The sequence below is a fragment of the Musca vetustissima genome, unplaced genomic scaffold, assembly GCF_032173495.1.
Source record: "Musca vetustissima isolate MV318-11 ecotype Yass unplaced genomic scaffold, APGP_CSIRO_Mvet_v1 utg82064, whole genome shotgun sequence".
Taxonomy (NCBI): domain Eukaryota; kingdom Metazoa; phylum Arthropoda; class Insecta; order Diptera; family Muscidae; genus Musca; species Musca vetustissima.
The window spans coordinates 94,975-118,630 of NW_026876430.1; the positions used below are offsets into that span (position 1 = coordinate 94,975).

General features: G+C 34.6%; 5 protein-coding genes across 5 annotated transcripts; 2 read left to right on the top strand and 3 right to left on the bottom strand.

The window, feature by feature from the left end:
• The first annotated feature begins 1,027 nt into the window (after positions 1–1,027).
• LOC133320992 (uncharacterized) lies at positions 1,028–2,494 on the top strand. The gene has a single exon (XM_061530097.1). It carries the CDS (start codon positions 1,028–1,030, stop codon positions 2,492–2,494), a length of 1,467 nt encoding a protein of 488 aa, XP_061386081.1.
• An 841-nt stretch (positions 2,495–3,335) lies between these two features.
• Positions 3,336–7,578, top strand: LOC133320993 (glycolipid transfer protein). Its single transcript, XM_061530098.1, has 4 exons — positions 3,336–3,456; positions 6,859–6,914; positions 7,003–7,260; positions 7,411–7,578. Exons 1-4 carry the CDS (start codon positions 3,336–3,338, stop codon positions 7,576–7,578), a joined length of 603 nt encoding a protein of 200 aa, XP_061386082.1.
• Positions 7,579–7,726: 148 nt separating this feature from the next.
• Positions 7,727–8,367, bottom strand: LOC133320994 (transmembrane protein 17A-like). Its single transcript, XM_061530099.1, has 4 exons — positions 8,352–8,367; positions 8,181–8,284; positions 7,992–8,105; positions 7,727–7,935 (listed from the first exon to the last, which is right to left on the bottom strand). Exons 1-4 carry the CDS (start codon positions 8,365–8,367, stop codon positions 7,732–7,734), a joined length of 438 nt encoding a protein of 145 aa, XP_061386083.1. The 3' UTR covers positions 7,727–7,731.
• Positions 8,368–9,870: 1,503 nt separating this feature from the next.
• Positions 9,871–13,478, bottom strand: LOC133320995 (gamma-tubulin complex component 5). Its single transcript, XM_061530100.1, has 8 exons — positions 13,401–13,478; positions 12,904–13,332; positions 12,355–12,840; positions 11,782–12,293; positions 10,952–11,726; positions 10,307–10,888; positions 10,002–10,230; positions 9,871–9,937 (listed from the first exon to the last, which is right to left on the bottom strand). Exons 1-8 carry the CDS (start codon positions 13,476–13,478, stop codon positions 9,894–9,896), a joined length of 3,135 nt encoding a protein of 1,044 aa, XP_061386084.1. The 3' UTR covers positions 9,871–9,893.
• A 7,725-nt stretch (positions 13,479–21,203) lies between these two features.
• LOC133320997 (doublesex- and mab-3-related transcription factor 2) lies at positions 21,204–22,253 on the bottom strand. Its single transcript, XM_061530101.1, has 2 exons — positions 21,754–22,253; positions 21,204–21,571 (listed from the first exon to the last, which is right to left on the bottom strand). Exons 1-2 carry the CDS (start codon positions 22,196–22,198, stop codon positions 21,204–21,206), a joined length of 813 nt encoding a protein of 270 aa, XP_061386085.1. The 5' UTR covers positions 22,199–22,253.
• Between the last annotated feature and the right edge of the window lie 1,403 nt (positions 22,254–23,656).

Here is a 23,656-nt window from a genome sequence, read left to right on the forward strand (position 1 = left end):
TAATTTGGCATACCAAGTTGTTGGAGGCTGAGATATATCTATGCAGAAAATTATCAATTTGTATCATGGTCCCCAAATAAAAGACTCTCAGTTCGTCTTCGGTCAGCTCACAAGAAAGACGCATTTAAAAAGTTAATCACGCCTACGAGCTTAAAAAATCACAAAATGGCGCTGTGTTAAGCTTTCGCGTAACTTACCCATGTTTTATCTATCGAACTAAAGGCAAAATATAAGAAGATCTCGTTACATGTGGTGTATGGTCCTATAACTTATATTTTAATAGAAAGTGGACTAGCTGGAGGAGGACCTGCCTCCAGTATTTAAAGGGCAAAAAAAAAAAAATAAAAGACGTGGGTCTTTCGTTTTTAGGACTTCTTGCTACATTTTCTAAACTAAAAGGCTCTAATTCGCCATTTTGTCTTTCGGAAACTGTTATACGCCTACGCAGAAAATAATCAGTATAGGATCATGTCTTGACATAGTCCCCTTATAAAGTTGCCACCAACTTTTTGGTATTTCGTTTGTGAATTTGACAATCCATGTTGTTACAAGGTAGGGCACAGCTACCAACTGATTAAAATTTTTTATCAAGGTGTCTTGTTCCATTAAATCAAAATACATATTTTGTATATGTGTGTATTGTTTTTAATACTATAATATTGAAATATGTACATATATTCAAATTTAATTAAAAATGATATTTTGAACGCGTCCGTCTGGAAGTATCTACTCGATTTTACTATTTTCTTCGATATCATAAAGGAAAATACGTTATCGTAGTAAAAAGTAGTAGATTCTTGCAGTACGGGAACAGACCATTTGTTATGGATGAAACAAATATTTCATGGCATTCCCTACTGGATTTTGGGAACACCAATTATATATGATGAAAGTGGACTTTGCGATTTCTTTAAAGATCAAAAGTTGAATTCGACTTCTAGACACTTCAATACAAAAAGTCGACAAGTCGAAAGTCGATTTACTTATCCCTAATACGAATGCTTCAATTTCAACAACAACAACAGATATGTCTTTGCAAAATACAACTAATTGTTTACATACCATAAAATTATTAAATTTGCAAGACAACGAGACAATTCCGCATCGTTTCCTATTGATAAAAGGTGCTGTGGAAGGACGCAAGTGCTATGCTGATGAACAAATTGCATTGTTCCTAGATGATAAACAACAAAAGCAACAACAACTATCAGCTAATTATGATTCACGGAAATTTAAATATTTATTGGATTTGGGAGAGGTGGAACAATGCATCCACAAAATACGATTGGAATATTGTAGTGCCAAATTAGAACTATCCATTAATTATAAACAAAAACAATCGGTTTATGGTATACAGCCATTAATAATTATCGCCCAAGATGAGGACGAGGAAGAGGATGAACACAAGGTGACAAAATATCAAGAAATTATAGATATGAATTTGTTTTTGGTACAATTGGTCTATGCGGAAAAGCTAAATGAACTTTCGAAGGGGAGATTGTGTTTTAATTTCAAAAATCGGTGCCGTATGTTTAAATCCTGCCTCAGCAAGAAGGAAATATGGACATTAAAGGAACATGATTTGTGGTCCAGCCTGGCCAAAGAAATATTACAGACCGACTGGGGTCGGGAATCGACAATTAAATTTGTGGCCTTCATTGCCTGCAGTAAATATCTTGGAGATGAAGTACAAAAATCGAAAGATTTTTCCTATGAAAATATACGCAAACATATGTTGGGTCATGTAGCTTGTGGTGCCGGTGGTTTGGCCTTATTTAGCTCTTCCTATTTCTATGCATGGCCCCAAAAATTCGATAGTATTTTGTCATGTTTCAATGACAAAAAGAAAATAGATTTAAGCCAGGAGCCGGATGATAGTAATTACCGTAAAACGTACGGTGGAGTCTATGCTTCCAGTTTGGGTGCTGTATGCCATGAAATTGGTCACATCTTCGATTTGGGACATGATCTAGAAGGTGTTATGGGTTCAAATTTTGATTATATCAATCATGTATTTGTGGTACACGAAACGACTGAACATTTGCCACGTAGAATAGTAATGCAAACCCCTGAGACTCAAATGCCAAAGCAACAGCGTTTTACACAAATCAAGAAAACACCAGCCCAAGGATTTCTGAATTCCTATAGGGAACAAAAAGAAAATGATTTATTTTATTTTTCAGCAAATTCGGCAATAATTTTATCACATCATCCCTGGTTGAGATGTGAGGATCAACATGATCAACATGATTTTATGCTGGATTTTTCTAAAGAAGATTTTGTGGTAAAATCATCGAACTATGCTCTTAAACTAATCGAAATACGTACAAATTCAAACAGTTTAATAAAACATTGGTTTGATTTACAAAAATGTGGAGTGGAATCATCGGGGGTCATGCAATACGATTTAAGTAGATATCGAAAACAACTTGAAAACGAATGTCACCTCTTCGTCATGAGCATTAAAGGGCATTGTAAAAAGATATGGATTTGAGAAATGTGTCCCACTTTAGCTATGCTGCTGAGAGTCTTCCAATCTAAAATAATAAAATGGAACACAACACACGGTCATACATTGCTAGCAACACTTCAGAGAAGCCAAAAAAGAGTCATTCGCCACAAACACACTCGCTATGCTCACACATCTCACCAAAACTCTTCCGTCTCAAAACAGAAAAATGAAAAAAAAAACAACTGAAATGAAAATAAAATGTGCATCATTCATAGATAATAAACCCAACAAAAAAGGCAAATAGTATACGACGTCGTCGTGTATACATTGATCGTTGCGACGGACTCTCCCGTCCCGTTCCGACCGAACCATCCATTCATTGCCAGCCAGTTATTAACATATGCACGATGATTTTGCTGATTGTATTTTAACGCAAAACATCGACAACAACACAGAGCAAAAAAATATTGAAAAAAAAACAACAAACCCTTTTTGGCTAAATTCTACAAACCGCTGAATTCTTTCCATTATCAATGCCATACCAACAACAAGAACAACATCGTCATCAAACACATTGATAAGATAATATACTCCAAGCAGATTGAAAGGTATTATTGATTTTGTATTTCTGTCTATTTCGTTGGAAGAAATAACAAAAAATAGACCGCTTGCCTAGCGAGTTGAGTAATAATAGCTCACACAAAGTCAGTCGGCCAGTCAGTACTTAGTTTCTTACAATACAACACACGCTTTCTACACACCATTTATATTGTTGACGTCGTCACCGTCATCATCAACATCCATCTCTAGTCAGCAAATTAATATTATTAACATATTTGGAATATACAGTTAATATTGAAAAATAAAATAAACTAACACAACAATGGAACAACAAACAGCACGTATAAAATTTAAACAACTTAAAGGTTTCCCTCCCGTAATTGATGATAAACTTGAAACGGAAATGTTTTTGGTCTCATCAAATGAAATTGTCGATGTTATACGTAAGTATTTTATTTAGTAATTATTTCTTTATAAACCAAATCGAATGATTAATAAAAAAAAAAAAAAAACGCTCAAAATATTTCTGCTTAATCTCTGTTTTGAATAATCTAAACTCTAATTCCTTCCTTTTGATTTTAATGTGTTATTTATTTCATTGTTTGTTAAATTAATTAATAACAAATTGTAAAACCAACGCATGAGTTTGTTTGATCACATGTTTGTTTATATGGATATTTTAATTTGTTTTATTTGTGATCAACGTAATATCCAGAAATTAACCCAGTTAACAAATGGAAGGTGTCGGATTTTTTTCAGTTTCACATTAGAATAGTGGTGAAGTGGCTAAATTGTTTACGTTTTGTTGGACAAAAACTACATTTCTTTAACTGTAAATAATCGTAGATAAAAATGTCCCAGCTGTACACATAAGGAAATAAAAAAACAAAATATAATCTTGTTTATGAATGGAATCCCCAAATAGATTACCTTTATACATTAGTTTCCCCTGAAAACTACATTTCAACATTGAGATGAACTAGAATTTGAAAACTGATGTCACTTTAAATGATGTATCGGCTGTAACTGTTGACATTTTAAATTATCTATTGGTTTTAATTCTTGAGTCCATTGTATCGTACAACCAAGAACCTTATGCTAATGTAGTGGACTGCACTTATTCTAATTTTTTGGGAATTGGATTGTTTGCTATGGACTCATAAATGGCTTAGATATTTTTGACACTTGCACGATAACACCACACACCGAATATGTAGACTCGTATTTGTGTACTGGGGCGAGAATTACAACCGATACCGTTTAAGGTTCGTTAAAGATCATATTCATATTTACCATTTAATTTGCCATTTCATATTCTTGATAGCTAAAAAGCGTCTTGCAGAAAATGTAAATTTGTAAGGGCATTTTTTACATTGCCTGCCATATGTCCGTTCAGTTTCGGTATGTCAAAGGTTTAATACGGATTTGGTATTTCGCATTCCCAAAGAATAAAAACCAATAAGGTAAGCTCAAAAGTTGGAAGGGCCGACTATATGTACAATATCCTTTTGATAGAATAAACATAGAATCTTTGGAGGATCATTGAAATGGAATCGGACGAAATAAACTGCGTACATAAATATTTGAACTAAATTAAAACAACCCATACACATACCAATCTGAAATTTATGAAAACTTGAATGTCAATGCTCCATTTACATAAAATCGGACGAAACTATATATGGGAGCTATATCTAAATCTGAACCGATTTCAACAAAACTTGGCATACATCAAACTAGATGTAATTCAGTACTCTGTGCAATATTTTGTCTCAATCGGACCAATATTGGGAGTTTGGTGAATCATTTACATAAAATCGGACGAAACTATATATGAGAGCTATATCTAAATCTGAACCGATTTTCCCAATTTCAATAGGGTTCGTCCTTGGGCCAAATTAGTGACATGTGCCAAATTTCATTCAAATCGGATTATAAATGCGAACTGTACTTTGTTCAATATATGGACGGTAGGAGGGCATGCATAAATCGACTCAGACAGTGATGCTATACATATTTTCAAAAGGAACCATGGGTCTATTTCGATTCATTTTGCCTGTTACAAACATATGCACAAAGACATAATACCCTGTACCACAGTGTTCTTTAGCTATAATTTTTTCGAATAAACGAATTTTTTATTTATTAACATTTTAACATTTATATTCTAAATATTAAATCGTTGTTATTATCTTTATGACAAAACGTAATTACCCACATGCCTTTATCTGGAAAATACTTCATTATTAATATAGAAAACAAATACACCGCGATGAACCAAACCCATTATGTTTATATTTACACAATGATTTTAGATACTTATTTATATCAATAACAATGACTAAGCTAACCTATCAAATTTTAAAAAATAAATAACAATTGCCGAAAAAAAATTCCCTATCAGCCTTGATAAATCAGGTTAACGTTTGTGAGTCATTGATCGTTAAAATATATTAACAAAAATGTGTATTATATTTCGTGGCATTATCAAGTATTTTCGGAAATTTAGATTATTTGCGATTGAACACATTTGACGCCTTGGACATTTAAAAAGAACACAAATAAAAACAACAAATTCTGAAATGCTAATAAAAAGGATAAACTAAGTAGGAAAGAGAACATATAGCAATTTGACAAAGATGTAAATTTTAATGGAATCTGTATCGGAGAAAAATGTCAGAAGTCAATCACGTATCTACCAAAAATCGGTTATAAACTGGGAATTGAATCCTGATCTCTCTGATCCAAACAGTAATTGTCATATCATTCTTCACTAGAGAAATCAATTGTTTAGATTTGCGTCACAGGTCCAATTAATTTTAAGGTTCTGCTTCTAGGATTCTCATAGAAATTCTGCCAATGTAACAGTAGCATCAATTGAGATCCACCTCAAGCAGGCTCATCCGATTTTTCATTCCCTATTATATCACTATGACCTGGAACCCAAGAAATTCTAACCATATGTCTTATATCACGCAGTTAATTTAGAACCGGTCATCGTATTTATAGTCGGCAACTGCATTGGTTTGGTGATTTTCACCCATCAAAATGAATGTTTCGAATAAAACGCGGATTTTTTAAAAATATGTTTAACCATCGCACACAGCCTTAGTCGTAATTGTTTGTATTTTTTAATCGCCATGGCTACCATTCACCATGAATGTCTTAAACGTCAATTAAAAAAAATCAAGGTACAACACAGCCTTAAGCGTGGATTTTTTTAAATATTTTTTCAAGGTACACGACAGCCTGAAGCGTGGATTTTTTAAAAATTAGTTTTACAAGGTACACCACAGCCTTTAGGGTGGATTTTTTCAAATATTTTTTTCGAGGTACACCACAGCCTTAAGCGAGGATTTTTTTAAATATTTTTTCAAAGTACTCCACAGTCATAAGCGTGGATTTTTTAAATTATTTTTTCAAGGTACACCACAATCTTAAGCGTGGATTTTTCAAAAATATTTTTTCAATGTACTCCACAGCCTTAAGCTTGGATTTTTCAAAAATATTTTTTCAAGGTACACCACAACCTTTAGCGCGGATTTTTTAAATATTTTTTCAAGGTACACCACAGCCTTAAGCGTGGATTTTTTAAATATGGTGTTTTTTTTTTCAAGGTACACCATAGCCTTAAGCGTGTGTTTTTTTTTTCAAGGTACACCACAGCTATGGAGTTTTTAAAACCATTTTTCCAAGGTACAAATTAAGCTTGGATTTTTAAAAATATTTTTCAAGGAACACATTAATCGTGGACTTTTTAGTAATATTTCTTAATCAATGAAATATCTATAAAAAATAGCCCTTTAACCATACATTAAAATTGTTTTTTATTTTTTATTTAACAGGTTCATTTGGTTCCCTTTTTAGTCCAGTTATTAGTGATATGACCGGTAACATTACCGTAAGTACTTTCCTCTCCACATCAACAAACTTATGTACATTTTTTAAATTACAACCAATATTTCTCAATTTCTCTGTCCATTCTATAGAAAATTCGCAAAACCTATGAAAAAGACTGCCAAAAATTCAAATATCTAGATGATTTAATAATACTCAATATTGGTGTCGACAATACCGCTGCCAATGCTTTGCTGTGGCTGAAACGCGGCCTCCAGTTGATATGCACATTTTTCGAAAACATTTACAATGATGTGCAGCAGAGCGATGTCGTCAAGAAACACCTACAAGATGCCTATGAGAAAACACTAAAACCTTATCATGGTTTCATCGTACAAAGTACCATAAAAGTAGGTATTCGAGAACAAAACAAAAATAAATGAATGAACAGCCTCTTAAGTAAACATAAACAAATGAAATGCAAAGCACAAATGAAAATTATCTATTTTTTGTGAGAAAATGTTTTTGTGATAAATTTTGTTTTGTTTTATTTTTTATAGATTATTTACAGTTGGGTACCAACCAGAAGCCAGTTAATCGGTCAAGGCCCCGATCATGATGAAAACATTAAAGTCTTATCCACATATTTGCCAACAATGCGCGGTCATCTCAATCGCATTGATGAGTTGTTAAAGAAACACAATTTGGATGATAAAAGTAAAGTGTAGTGTGCCAGTATTTTCATTCAAAGAATCGCAACGTGTTTTGTGGCCAGTTATATTAATATTTCTTTTGTGCATTATTTATGTTTTGTTCTAGATTTAAGTAGAAATTAAATAAAAAAAAAAAATAAACATGAATTTTAGAAAATTTGAAAACATTTATTTTTTAACTAAAACTGTTCGTTCAGATTTTGGCCATAGAATGATAACACCAATTAGAAATTCCAAAGACATAATACTCAATGTGGCCACGGCAATTACCAATAGTAAAGTGGTAAATTCTTTGGCCGAAAGTAATAAGAAAACAATAATGGGTAATTCCACCAAGGGGGAGAGTATTAGAAAGGTGCACAAGTCACCGGGCTGTAAATAAAGTGTTGTTATTGTTATTTTATTTGAGGAAAAACACAGAACCATACCCTTGATTGTAAATTTCCTTTATAACCCATACGCAAACGATATAATTCAGCCAATGAACCAATTAAATAGGCAATTATGACACACACTCCATGTAAATCATAAAGTTCGGGAAGCTGGAAAGGAAAGAACTATCACTTAGAACATTTTTGTCTATTCAACCAATTGAATTGAATTGAGAAAGGGCTTACCTTGTATAGAATATAAACACCATAAACTATATTCCATGATATCGACAAATATACATTACAAAACATTAATATTTGTAATATTAAACTGGGTTTATATGGGACCTCTGCAATACGACAAAATATATATTAAATTTGCTTAAATAATTAAAAAATTATATAAAAATTACTCACCCCTTATGCTATTCATCATTAAAGCGACAGCTGATACCCTAAAGGGCAAATTAGCAATGGTTGCTATGGGCAACTTTTTATTAACCCTGTATGAACCAAAATACCCTCAAGCGTAAATTAGTCAAATTTCAAAATTATTACAAATATTTTCAGCGGTCTTCACAGTCTTAAGCATGAAATTTTTAAAAATAAAACTAATATTTAAAAAATACTTTTTTTTCAAAAATATTAAAGTCCTAAGCGACATTTTTTATAAGTATTTTTAAAAGAATATCAAAACTTTAAGGGTGGATTTTTTAAAAATATTTTTTTTAAAGAAATTTAAAATATTTAAGCGTGGATTAAAAAAATGTTTTAAAGAATAAGCTTTTCAGTGAATATCACAACATTACGCGTGGATTCTTTTTAAATACATTTTCTAAGTGAGGAGTTTTTCAAAAGGAATATCACAAATTTAAGCTAGGATTTATTAAAAATATTTTTTTAAACTTTAAGCGTGTATTTCTTTAAAAATATTTTTCAAATCGTGGATTTTTTTTATATATTTTTCCAAGGGTGTTTTTTAAAAAAATATTTTTCCAAACGTGGATTTAAAAAACAAATTTTTAAGCGTGGATTTTTTAAAAATATTTTTCTAAGCGTGGATTTTTTAAAAATATTTTTCCAAGCGTGGATTTTTTAAAAATACAGGCCAATAAGCGAGGATTTTTTAAAAATATTTTTCCAAGCGTGGATTTTTTATAAATATTTTCCAAGCGTGGATTTTTTTAAATATTTTTCTAAGCGTGTTTTTTTAATATTTTTCTAAGCGTGTTTTTTTTTAATATTTTTCCAAGCGTGGATTTTTTTTAGTATTTTTCTATTCGTGGTTAAAATTAAGCGTGGATTTTTTTAATATTTTTCTAATCGTGGTCAGAATTAAGCGTGGATTTTTCGTTTCAATCCAATTTTATTCATGACAGGGAACCTAACTACAAGGCTAAGATCGGTTCCAAAAAACACTTTAAAAAATCCAACTTTAAGCGTGAATTTTTTAAAACAATTTTTCCAAGCGTGAATTTTTTAAAAATATTTTACCAAACGTAATTTTTTTAAAAATAATTTTCCAAGCTTGGGTTTAAAAAAAAATTCAAGCGTGGATTTTTTGAAAAATATTTTTCCAAGCGTGGATTTTTAAAAAATATTTTTCCAACTTTAACGATCATCACAACATTAAGCGTGGATTTTTAGCGTTTTTTCGTAGATGTTTTTTACAGTTGCAAAAAAAGTTTATTTTGTTAAATTTGTAGACCATTCATTGCTCACTTTAAATCATACTAAACGTTTCATCATTGTAAGCCATTATGTTCATTTTGAGCAGACATCTGAGATTCTTTTAGAATTAGAATACAAATTTCGCAAAAAAATAAACGCAGTAATATTTTATTTTTTATTTATGGCGCTTTATTAATTAATTTGTTTGACAAAAAATACTTTTATAAATACGGTATAAAAATTAATAATACAAAAAGAAAAAAAAAAATAAATAATTTATAACAAATGTTAGTGCGGTAGACTGGTATTGAATGCAGCTCTTAAGCCAGACACTGAAAGTAAACAAAAGTAGATGTTAAACCAACACTTCTTGATAATTTCTATTGTTCTACTTACAAAATGTATTTTTCTTTAAATACACCTGATCATTCAATATATTGGCCAAGTACTGATGGCAACAGATGTAGGTATATTCCATGGCATCGATTTGTGAATTACTAACAAAATCGGTGTCAGTATCTTCACTGGCGCTGTCGTCCAATGATATGGCCAAAGGATTATTGCTTTCAATAAATTTCACACAAGCCAACCATTCGGCCCTTAATATGGATACAAGACTTAACAGCTAAAGTAAACAAGATAAACCATTTAAAATAGTTTGTAATGATTTCAATTTTGTTATGATAATTCCAACCACTTACTTGTTCCACACCCACTTTAATGGTATTGACATTATCCGTTAGGAAACAATGTTCACACACTGTACTCAAATACGATTTATGGACCATTTCCATTTCTTGGAAATTTTCACATTTTTCAATTTTCTCATCCAGTTGTTCGCCCATTGACTGTAGAACGTGAGTCATTAAATGGAAATGTACACTTTGTATGGCATAGATCATCCAAAAACGTAACTGTTCCAAACGTCTCATTATTAGGTCTATCATTTCAAATCGTGCATAGGGAATTCTCCTCTTGTGGGAACGTGCAAATTGCAGTTTTTCCAATGTTGTTATACCCCATTTGACTTTTAGCAGGAAACAGAACACTTTATTATAGGCCTTAATGTCCTCTGGCGATATGATGTGCGACAGTTCCCTTGTAAAGTTGTAGGTGACAATTAACTCCTCCACGGCCTCAATAACTTTGGTGGTTTGACAACGAAATGCAGAATTTACCTCCAAACAGAATAGCAGAGACATATCGGGATATTTGGAACAAATGATATCATCCAATTGCATGGTGAGCAGGGAACGATTTGCCCAAGATTCACCAGATTCAATCTACGACGCATATATAAATACTATAAATCATGTGGAATGGCGGAATTTCAAATTTCCATTTACCTGACTAAACAATTTACTGTAGAAGATGTGCATGGCATCACTGGCTTCCAATAGCATAACTTTACGTATATTCCTTAAATGTTTTAAAATCATAAACTCTTCTCTATACAATTTCAAAACAAAACTATTTGCAAAGGCAATACGCATTTTGAATATGTGACTCAATGTTGATATCAGTAACTCCTCCAGAGGTAAAATATTTTTATTAGCCTTCTTCTTTAGTGACTCATAAATAGAGGAAGCATTAATCTCCTTCTCTTCCTTCTTTACATTGCATGGGTTGGCTTCATCTTCCTCTTCTTCAACAAGGTGTTCTTCACGGATATTTAAAGCAAATGCCATAATCAAATAACTATCGGTTGTTGTTAAGCAATCAAGCAGAGACTGTGTTTTCTTTTCCCCATTATTTGTGGAATTGTTGGGCGCTTCATTATAAAATCCACTATCATTGGGTTCTGTGTCATTTGCAACATCCATTTCACCGGATGCCTGTGCCACTTCATTTTGCAAAATCCCAACTTGTTTTAGAAAATCTTCTATGAAGACATTATACAGCTTTCCACCCATGGCGTCGCAGTTTTTACGCAAATCCCCAATTCGATTTATTTCATATAACAAATTTAGTGTTCTACCCGCTTCCAGCGAATGTTCACGCATCAATTGGAATAAACTGTTATTTTCAATTACCTTGCTAACATGGGTGGGGACAAAGAAGGCTTTGCTTTTGTTTTTGCGATACTCTCGCATGCACACCGATTGGTCGCTATTGCTAATCCTGATGGAATACAAATCACAATACCATATTTCCATTTTGTTTCATTCACACCTACCTTTCCACAATATATTCCTGTTGCCAATCATCTAGGCGCCCATCTGTCCACCAAGTGTCAATGATATCGCAAAATACTTTGATACTAGACAATAACAGGGACATAAATAGGTTTCCCTTGGCCACACTACTCTCCGTTTGGTAACAGTTCATAAGACTGGATAAAAGGAAAGCACTGGTTATGTGGGCAGGATGTTGACGCCAATCAAGAAACACCTTTTCGTGTAACTCATACAGGGATTGCAAGTGACGCAAAGATTCATCCAAATAGGATCGCATGGTAACCAGGGTATTCACTTCAAAATCTTTGGGTTCCCTTAGGCGTTTTTCATAGTCCAGAATTGTTTGCCATACCGGTTTCAAATGCAAATGTAAATTGGCGGCATAACACTCCAGGGTGCGTGGTGGTAAACGATCTTCACAGCAATAAATTGCCTTGTGGAATTGCCTCAAGACATTCATCATTTTAAGATAGGGCAAATATTGATTCTCCAGATAGGTCTGAAAGGCATTCTAAAGGAGAAACATATTAAAAGGTTTATTTTCCTTAAATCAATGTTGCTCCTCCCCTTACCACTCCACAACTTGGTATTGTGACATTTGGCCTTAAGCTTAACTGCTTATTTGCATCCAGCATGAAAACAGCGGAATTTGTTGGTCTCTGAAATGTCCATAAGATTTCACGTAAAACATGTTGTTCGGCAATGGTGTTAGGCTCTTCAAAGCGTATCAGATTATTAGAAGTATCACTTAGAAAACGGCTATAGTCCAATGCAAAGTTGGACAGGGGATGATTACTTTCTATAATGGCATTGTGATGTTCTCCCTTTGCTATGTTCCACCACGAATGTTGTATTTTTTCATCAAGCTTTTTCTCAGCATCTGATGAATCAAATATCTTATAAGGCAAGGACTTTTGTGGTGGTCTCAGTTCATGGACAACTGATGGAGCTATATATACTGGAGGCTTTTGTTCTGCAATTGATAAGTTTTCAATGGCAGCTGTGGCATCTGCTGTGGTATTTACGGTAATATCCTCCTCATCATCATCACTCCAATCCTAAAATTGTAAATCAATTATATAAAGGAATATTTCCACACAAAAACAAACACCCCCACTTACACTTAAATCCGATTCACTGGTATCATATGTAGGAACTGGTATAAAATCTTCTTTCAGCTTATTCAACCAATAGGCTTTCTCATTGTCTTTAACACTTTCAACTTCTTCCGACACTGCTGGTTTTATTTCAATTTTATGTTTGTTCTTCTTCAAGGCAACTGTGGGATTATAGGCCAATTCAAAGAGGAAATCCAACAAAGACCAATGGACATCCACTTCATAGTGATCAACACATAAGGGATGCCGTACAACTTCATCACACAAACGTCCTAAGTAGTCGGCATATTCGGAACAATTTTCAACATGAAATCGTTCCTGTATGCCTTCGATTTTACGCCGAACATCATGACTGTTTGTGCTGAGGTTTCGATGATTCCTTATTATATTCCATGCAAAATGGATACAATGTTCGGTATTAACGTCATCGTCCTAAGGGGGTGTTATGCGAAGAATGGTAGGAATTTAATAGCAAATGGAGAAGACCCTTAGGTACTCACCTCGAATCCTGTTAGTAGTTTCACCAGCGTTGGTATACACTCCAATATAATGTCATTACGTTCATCTTGAGCCGACATTGAGATTCTGGATTTAATATGTTAAATACGTTTCAAAATAATCGGAATAATATTTTGGCATATTTGTCTGAGGATAGGATATTATTTTTTTGAATTTCCAAACCAATTACACCTAAGTCTGTTTTTACACGGTCTTTTTGTACACGGTTTTGATATAACACGGTTTGAAAATTGAATATTTCTAATTTTTTTTAGACAATTTTATTCCATTTAGCACGATTTGAAATTTTATGTACTTAAATTTTTTTTGTCAAATTTAATTTTTGCGAAGTATGTTCATATCACAAAAAAGTATTTAAATCTGAAACCATCGATAAAGTTTATCGATAGTTTGCGAACACTAGCTTAAAGATTTAAGTGAATTCCCCTTTAGCGCGTACAAACAATTTTTGCTGGTCAAAGCAAATGTGAATAGCACTAATTTAGGGGAATTCCCTTTATGTATAAGATCAATGTCTTTTTTACACGGTTTTTTTTACACGACTTCTTCTAGAACCTATCTACCGTGTAAAAACAGACTTAAGTGTACTTCTAATTACCAATTACCTTTAATTACAATGCCGCTTCTTAATGTTTTGACGGCGTTGTGGAATTCGACGAAATAGCTTTAAAACGTAACTGATAAAAGCCAGAATCAAAACAAACAAAGATTATTATTAGTGTATATAGGTCGAAAATCGGACGAATCGGCGAATCAAAACAAATGAAGCCATTAGGCTTGCTCAACAGAAACATTAAAAGTAAAACGTTCCACCCGATAAAGAAGAAGTCGTATTTACATTGAGTCGTTTTTACATTAGTCGGTAAAAGTCCAAAATCGATTTCGATCAAATTCAAACATCGAAAAGTCTAAAAGTCGACTTTTACTCTCGTAATCGTCCGAGGGATATTTTAAATTCAGTACGACAGAGAAGTTGGATGAATGCTATCCTTTAAACCGGCCGAAATACAAAACGTTCCACATGCTATTAATAATATTAATAATTGAAGGTAAAGGAGAATATTGGATAAAAAATTAAATGACAACAAAGTACCAACCAACTTCAGTTGTTTACGAATGAGTGTGAAGCATAACTGTTAAGGCTTTTGTATAGAAAGAAGACATAGAAGAGATGGATGCCGTTGAAAAATAAAATTCGTCAGAGCGTTATTACACAGATCATTTTGGCGCGTTATAAAAACGGCGCTCATACACATAGATTCAGTTGAAAAAAAAACAAATATCAAATCAATATTCCAGACTTTAATGGAAATATGTTCGATTATTTATTTGGATTATCTTAATAAAATATTTGGTCTGTTCCAGTACTTTTTTAATAGTAAATCTAGTAAAAGGGAAACATTTCAAAATTGCTCTCAGAGTACAAAATAATTTGAAAAGTTCGGGAATGTAAATCTAGTAAATATGCTAAAATTAGATGGCAATACTTCAAAATCAACATAACAGCCAATCAGAGGTAGGCATTCCTGTTTACCATTTTTACTCGGCCAAATTTCTCGAGTAAAAAGTTTACAAAAAGAACGCCATTTAGTTTTGTGCTCTCTTAAATTTGATTTAATGTTTTATCAGTTTTGTGGGTTGGGGAACTATTGTGGACTAAAAGCAACAAAATACTCAGAAAGAAGGAAAGTTTTGAGGCTTAAGAAATCTCCGATTTTTTTGTTGAAAATTGTATCACAGGTAGGTCTTAAACTCTGGATCATGAAAATATATGACTTATAGGAGATATCGGTTTCTGAAGTTCCGAAAATCCATATGATCAAAAGATTGTTTTTTATGGAACGATTAAGGTAAACATCAGCCTTGCGATCAACAGCATTTCGGATACATATTGGCGACTTTAGCCGGTTATTTAAGAATATCTTCTCCTATGGACAGATGGAAAATTATAAATACAAACATTTTCCGAACGTCAGACGTCCATATCTCTGAACCGTAAGTGAAACATTTTGTATTTGAACTCTAGAATTACTCTGCTATTTTCTTTTTTTACCATGGGCCCACTCTTTGATGGATTGCATATTAAATTTGCATTAAATTTCCATTTATAAAGTTATTGTTAATTAACCATGTCCATCGATTTGGCCCGGCCGAACTTAACTACGTTTGTACTTATTCAGATAAATGTTTTACAGTCGAATTGAAGTGAAGTACAAGTTTAGGGCAAATAATAGAGGGATGGACCTCTATAAATGACATTTACAGTAAATAGATTTGATTTGATGTGGTATTGGAAACAGGTACCGGTAGATCCTATCTTCCGATTTAATCTAGTTTTGATAAGTATATTATGAAGTTCAATCGATCGCTGAAATCTGAACACCATTACCTTCATATGAAATTCAAATGTTTTTCAAAAAGTTGTAACTCGCAAGTCGACATCCAGCAAACTAGACAAAGTACAAAGAACCGCCTCTAATAACTGGAGCCGCGAGAAGCACCCCACAAGCAGCTCTGAGCGCAATGCTGAACTTAAGGCCTCTGTGTCTCAGCATTAAGTGCCAGGCAGCGCGTAGTGCCCAAAGGCTGTATGAACAAAATCTATGGCGAAATTGTACCTACGGGCATCGATGTATTCTGAACGAACTAGGTATGTCATTGGACCAAAGCGTAAAACTAGACGACTACATGTCACCAGTCCTGATATTTGACGATATAGATGTCGTTATCCGTGGTAAAGACGACTGGAACCGTAGCGACCCTCCTCTGGACCGTCTGGCTTTTATACTGGCGTCTACTTTGAGCTTACCTACAAGCTGGATAGCAACTGAAATCGTCGCTATTTGTAAGGTAGCTGACATAATGGTAATGAAAAAGCAGACGAATTAACTAGTCAAAGATCTCAACCTACAGATCTAGCAATCGATTGCTTAATGAAATCTGTCATATTTTTCGGAACTTTGAGGCGTTCTTCGATGAACGAGCCAATGAACTCTGGCACAACAAACCTAGGTGCAATGTGTGCAGATCTATCTGGCCGACTCTGTCAACCAAGAGAACAAACTTACTGTTGAACCTGAGCAAAGCTGACAGGAGATATTACTGGTCATTGCAATAGCAGGGCCTTTACCAGTAATTGGGACCATGTTGTTACTGATTACTGCAGACTCTGTGCTGACGAAGAGGAGACGGAGACAGTTAAGAATCTCTGTGTCCCTGTCCAGTTCTGGCCTACAGACAGCACAGACTTGTGGGTGCTCACTTTCCACCGTATCTAAGCTTCTTTTCAACTATGGAACCTGCTTTAATCCACAACATCACTAGAAACCTAAAGTGGTTAGGAAAGTGCAACCTTAGCACGTAATAGGTTTTTCTTTCCTTCTTTAGCCATCGAAACTATTCCCACCTTCCTTAATATTTCTTCTTATCTTATTATTCTTTAGATCGATTTTAGGTATTGTGAATATCCAGTTCATGTTGGAGGGTATAAATCGACGCTTTACTTGTTGTCGTATCAAAGTGAATTAGGCTTAAGGCTGAATGTATAAAAATTATGTTTTTACAATGTTTCTTATTTAAGAATAAAATTTAAAAATGTTTGTTTTCATTGATTTCAGATAAGTACCTATGTAACTTTTAATATTATTTACATTTTTACACTGCATGTAGTCTACAGGAGAATTGCTATTATTTTGGTGATTCTTGTAAAATGATCATTCGCTAATTTGGAAGATTGGACGGTTATTGGAATCGGTGCATTTACGATTGAGAGAGGACTTGAAAATTTTCCTTGCGATAGGATATTAGGCCTACTACAACTATGTGGCTACACTATTTTAGACTGACTAAAAATTCTAATATTCATGTGATATCCAAACATCCATGTCAGAGGACGTAACGCATGCATGCATTCACACATAATACAGAGAAGTAAATCAATTTACTGCTAAATAAGACATTTTAATAAGAAAAAAGAGAAATTTAGAATTCCATTGAAATCTAATAAAAAAATCGACAGCCAACCAACCTGTTCTGCAAACATTTTAAATCATGCTGTATAGAAATTTTATACACGTTGCCCTCTTTTAAAAAATGAAACCCAATTATTTATAATTTTAATAATTACTTGAAGTCCCATGGTGATGTGGTTTTCCCAACTAAAACAAACTACACACATATGCACGCAGTTAAATAGACACACTGGCACACAAACCCCTCAAATTTGTTGTTGTACCTCTGTCTTGCCTAGACTAGACAGTATGGCACCAGACTGTCTGGAAATGAAACATTTAGAAATTGTCCAGCCTGAAGGATCCTTTTACAGAAAGAAAAGAACAAAAAAAAACACATGTAACAGCATAGTAAAGTACTTGTACTAAACTGAACGCTCGCGCATGCACACTCACATACAAATTCCAACACATGCTGAGCCTCGGAACATACAGACAGACTGACGTCTGAATATCTATCTTCTCCCTTGGCCTGTCATTTAGAATACTATTTATTTATTCGAGTCCGATTCCAATTCTCAACTACTTGAAAATCTGAAGTTAGTAACAATTTGTTGCTTTACTCCAATTACAAGGACCCTCTGCGCCTCCTCTTTCGTGTAGTATGTACACGAGTGTGTGGTATGAAATTATTAATATTTTCAAATTTGTTATTGCGCCCAGCACTCTCTCCTCCATATTGTTGCCTTCCACACAATAAATTTGTTCATCCAATTTTATGCATTTTAAAGATCAAATTACTGCTCTGGTACTGCCTGGTAAGTTGTTATTTGATATGCATGGATCCTTTTTTGTTTCTTTTGGGATATATGAAAATTTTTAGCTACATATCTCCAAGGCAAGACATGTTTTGTACCCAGACATGTTGGCATCGTGAAGAGCATCATAGTCTCGCTGGAGAGCAGACAGTGTGTCTCTTTTTTTTGTTGGCCGATGAAGTTCAAGGAAATTTGTGGAAAATTCTTGGAAAACATTTGGCCGATGTGATTTGTTATTGTAAATCAACAGTGATGGTGGGAGAGAGGGAGACAGAGAGCAAAAGGGAGTGTGCATGATATTTGCCTATGGGGGAGAGATTGACATGTGTTTTATTTAAAAATCAATTTGAAAAGTTTAATTTGATTGATCTGTTAATTTGCTTTAATGGATTTCCGTTATATATTTATAAAATACTATATGAGATAATGGATTGAATATTTTCCTTGTTTTATATCGTATTGAAATAATATTTTGATAGGGATTTTAATGTGTTACAGATAATGAAATTCAAAAGAAGAAGAAGAAGCGCTGTACTTTTGCCTTAAAGAGGTTTTGTATAATAATACATTTGTCGGATTTAACAATTTAAATATTAGGAATAGGAGGAAGAACGATGTGAAAAGATGGATAGATTTACTTGACTGACAATAATATTGAATTTGAAAATTACACGCCAACTTCTGTTAAAAGCATCTTAGGGATTAAAATATATTAGAAAATTCCGTCGATCAACTTCATCGGTTAGGAAGAGGTCTGTCAGATAACTGTCGACCATTTATCATCACTGATAATCCTGTTGGGGTCAGATCGATCCGTGATTGCTACTCTGTTAGAGCAGCAGGGTCGCTAGACGCCGGTGTCGGGTTTTGGGCTTCTGTTTCGAGACTGTGGATTTGGCTTTTATGATACCCTTAACACTGTTGTCAGGATTCCCAATCGACACTACCGACGCGTACGAAGCAGTACTTCGTGCATCTAACGACTGCGTGGATCTCTTAGCAGCAGGTTGTTGCTCATCCAAGGACCTCATTCTATTCACAACCGTGGGCTGTATTTGAGATTTGTCTCCCGTAGTTGCAACTGCCGCAGAGGCTGACCCAGCTGTCGCGAGCACCAAAAATTTCCCAATTGTCATAACCTTGGATTTCGGCTTCGACATTTTGGCCGTGGGCGGATTTACAGTGCCTTATCAGCTTTTCTGGAGGCCTTTTTACGGGCTCTCCTTCGGGCTGACTTCGACAGTCCCTTACCTTCAGTTGCAGTGGATGATGATGTCAGGGATTTCTTAGCGTTCAGGTTTCCCTTGGGAAATTCTTTCATCATTCGGACAGTTTCTGGAGATCTTCCGGATGTATTTGAGGTTCCTCTTAATTAGAAGTGACTCCTTGTCCGTAATCGAGTCTCTATCTCGTCCGATAAACCGGTTGCAGTAATTATCTGCTCTCCGGTAAATCTTATTGTCAGAGATCTATTTGGCGCTGACTCGTTTAATGGTTCCCGGTTCCGAACGGTGGGGAGCTCACCGACCCAGTATCCACTTTGACGACAAACTACCTCAGAAGTCTCGAGACTTAACTACAGGCCGAGAGCTTACGTCCCTACTCAGCGTCTGAGAGGACTCACCATGACTTAGAGGAGACGCCAGGATAGCTGTGGTATTGTATTAGTCACCGTGGTGCTAATTACAGTAGTATCCATGACGTCTTCCTCGACTGTCAAGGGCGAGCTCTTTCAGAGTTGATTCGGGATGATATCCTGGCTTAGGCGGAAAGAGCCGGTTCCCTCTACGAAGACAGTTCGGAAAATTCTTAGCATAGCACACAAAGGGCGGTATAAACAAAAAAGTTAAGTGTTTTGGAAACTTCGATCTTTGTTATAAACACATGTTTTGTTTTGATCTGATCTGGCAACTCCTTCATATGGAAACAGATGTTCAAAAAAGACGCGTCCGCATTTTTTTACAATGAAAGCACGACTTTCTTATTTTTCCATTGTAAAAAATTGCGGATGCGTCTTTTTTGAACACCGTTTCAATACGAAGGAGTTTCCAAAAAACTTGGAAGTTTCCAAAACACTTAACTTTTTTGTTTATACCGTGCTTGGTGTGCTAGACTAAGAACTTTCCGAACTGCCCTCGTATAAGATTGGTGAGGAGGTCTCCAGACTTTAGTTTACGTCATCGAGATTAATGGGTTTGAGGCAAAAGAATGGTCCGTTAGAATAGTATGGGTCGTTATCATTTATGGGTTTTGAGTGAGTTCTGGTCTTGTAGAGTTCGTAATTTAGGGTGTCAAGGCAGCCACACCAGCAACAGTCATAAACCAGTATATATTCACATTGTTTTTATTATTTTTATAAGAAAGAGGGTGGGTATTAAAATTCGGCTCCATAGAATAGGGATTTCGTGATTTGAAGTCGACAATGACATAGCCTCGTACCATGGTAAGGACTAGGTGACTAAGCCTGAAAACTTGTTGATATCAACAAGGCTCCGTTGTAATAAAGTCGGGACCCTCTCGGTTATTTTCTCCGAGACTCTCCACAGGACCCGCTGATTGTCTGCGACTGTTTATTTGATATTCACAGATATACATAGAATAATATTGGGCTTCCCACTAGCCGCAAACTCCTATGGAGAGCAGAACTAAATGCCAACGGACATTCAGCTCTACTCCCCTGTTTCCTTTTTCCAACCTCACCCCATGGCATATTTATACCATGCCTCAACCTTTTTCTAAAAGGTAAGTAGTTCTGGAACCGATATGTATATGGAAACCAAAAAATCGAAATAGAGTAATATCCGACGTATAAGTATTTATGTATGTACTTAAAGTGAGAGAGAGAGAGGAAAAACTCAGATTTTTAATATTATTGTTCATTTGTTTTATTTTTATTTATTCCTTTATATCATTACATTATTTTCCTTAACCTATAACTTATAAACAAAATATCACATTTAACAATTTCAAAATTTACAAACAACAATGACATTTTAAACCCCAACCACAGCTTCACTTAATACCCCATAATGGCATCTATGGAAAAACTTAATTTCGGTTTCTTGCTGCTAACCACTGTTTGGGGAACTTCCTCGACTGTTGCTGTTGTTTCTTGGACAGGTGTTACATAAGGATGCATGAAATTGGCATTGATTGTAGGCATAGAGATAGTAGCAGCAGCAGGATATGACAATAGATAGTTATTTTGTAAAGTTTCATATTCATAGATCATCGTTTGCGGCTGGGTAATTTGGCTGACAACGGCGGCGGCATTCAATAGAGTAACATCACTAACTTGATTCAATTCCGGATCGGCGAAGGCACGACGCTTACGTATACGCTCGACGAGTGGTGAATTCCAGGCAGAAAAATGTTGATTGTATTCTGTAAGGAGAAGGGGAGGAGGAGAAGAGAGAAATTAGTTATTGTGGAAAAATGGTTTAAAACTTGAAATTCTTTTTGGAATTTAAATTTTTTTTATGGTAAAGAAGAAGAAGAAGTTTTAATTTCTTTTTACCGAAAGAATTAAAAAAAACTGGTAATTATATAAGAAATCTTTAACTTACTTTCCAGGGCAGCATTGGCATACAATGTTGACTGTTGGACATTCCTTAAACGTTGTTTGTAAATCTTTTTCTGTTCCATCAAAGCTTCCTGGGTACGTTGGTAGACGGCCGAAGCAGCAGCAGCTGGCTGATGACACGATTGTCCCGAATTACTATCATCGGAGTTGGTCTCATCGGCATTTGTATGACCTTCATCGACCAATGAAGTTTGTTGACGCCTTAATGCCACCTGGGCAGCCATAACCCTTTGACGATCCACTACCAGTTGGCAATTTTGACAGGTACATTCACGCCAACGACATAACTTTTTGTGACCTTTGACACAGCTGATGACACCATGATTGCGGCAACGGGCACACTTGGGAGTACGCAACATGCGGCGGCGTTCCTTATTCGATTGCGGTGAACCCGACGACGATGATGTTGAAGATTTTGAACTGGACATTTCGTCAGATGAATATGAGCAAGTAGTGGCAGATAATTCCGTTTTGTTATATAACATGTTTGTGGGCATTTTTTTAAATAAATTTTTAAATTGAATTATTTTTTCTTGAATCCGTAGCTGTGTTTCCTTGTAGTGACTATTTAAAACTGACCTTAACACTGCACCCACATGTCCTCTTATACTCGATTTTAAGGATTCTCTTCTTGTATTTATTCGACTCTCTAAGAAAACAAATGCACAAAAATCAGGCAGACAGTCTGTCGTCTATGTCTAAGTGGTTCGTTCGGTCGTCCAGCCGTCGTAAATCACTTCATTTGGGGGAAAATTTCACACTTGACTTGTTAAACACACACAACGGACTACCTCTTCTCGAGAACAGTGGGTATTTAAAAACGCCCAACTACAACTGCCCTGGTTTGCCGTTGGAGATCTCAAGTGGTCCATCTGCCGTTATGTCTGCCTGAGAACATATGAAATTGTGGGTGTCACTCGCTCTCTCTTTCGCATGACAATGATGCGTTCACGATCACGCATTCACACTTTCCCTTTTTCCACCATTTGATTTTGACTATTTTTTTGTAGACAGTTTGTCTGCATTTGTCTCCGCAATTTTCAATTCTTGGTATCGGATTGGTTGGGTCATTCCTGTGGTCGCGCTCTCTCTTCTTTTTTCAGAAATCTATAAATAAATCGACCAATAGCTGTTTTCGATATTGTCGCCTAATTTCACACCCCTTTTTCCAATCACAAATAATTAGCAAGTGATTTGAAACGAATCTTTCTAAAATGTTCTTTCGAATAATTAAAAAAAAAAAAAATTGGATTTTTGTTGGGGTTGTTTTCATAAACATGTTTTTTGGATTTATTTTCTTTGTTTTATTTTTTGTTTAATATTAGTTTAAATATTAATAAATAATATCTTAAATATCAACAATCAATTACAATTAGACATCTCATTTTTTGTTCTTTGTCTTTCCTTATTCATTTCGTTATGTTTTTCTTTTATTTATTATTTTGTTTGGCATTCTGTTGGAAATTGAATGAAATAAGTATCTCTTGTTTATATATGTGTATGATTATTATTGTTATTTATAATCAATAAATATTTTTTATTTATAATATTAATTATAAACAGATTATAAATTGGGTTTAAATGCAGTTTACTCCTTAGGAGAGAGAGGTATGAAAAATGCCAATGGGGAAGAAATTAAAAAGAGAATCTTACAGAGCAGCAGCAGAGTTTCTTAAAAAAGTTGCATGTGTAAACCCCGAATTACTGAAAAAGAATACATCGAAATGGTAAAAAATGTTTTTTTTTTTATTTCAAATTTTTCGTGTCCAGGCGGACAGACACACGTGGATAGATTGGTTTAGGTATTCGAAATATAACGATCGGTATATTAAAAACTGGGTCTAACAGAGATATATGTGAGGGAAAGTGTGATATGATTTCCAGTA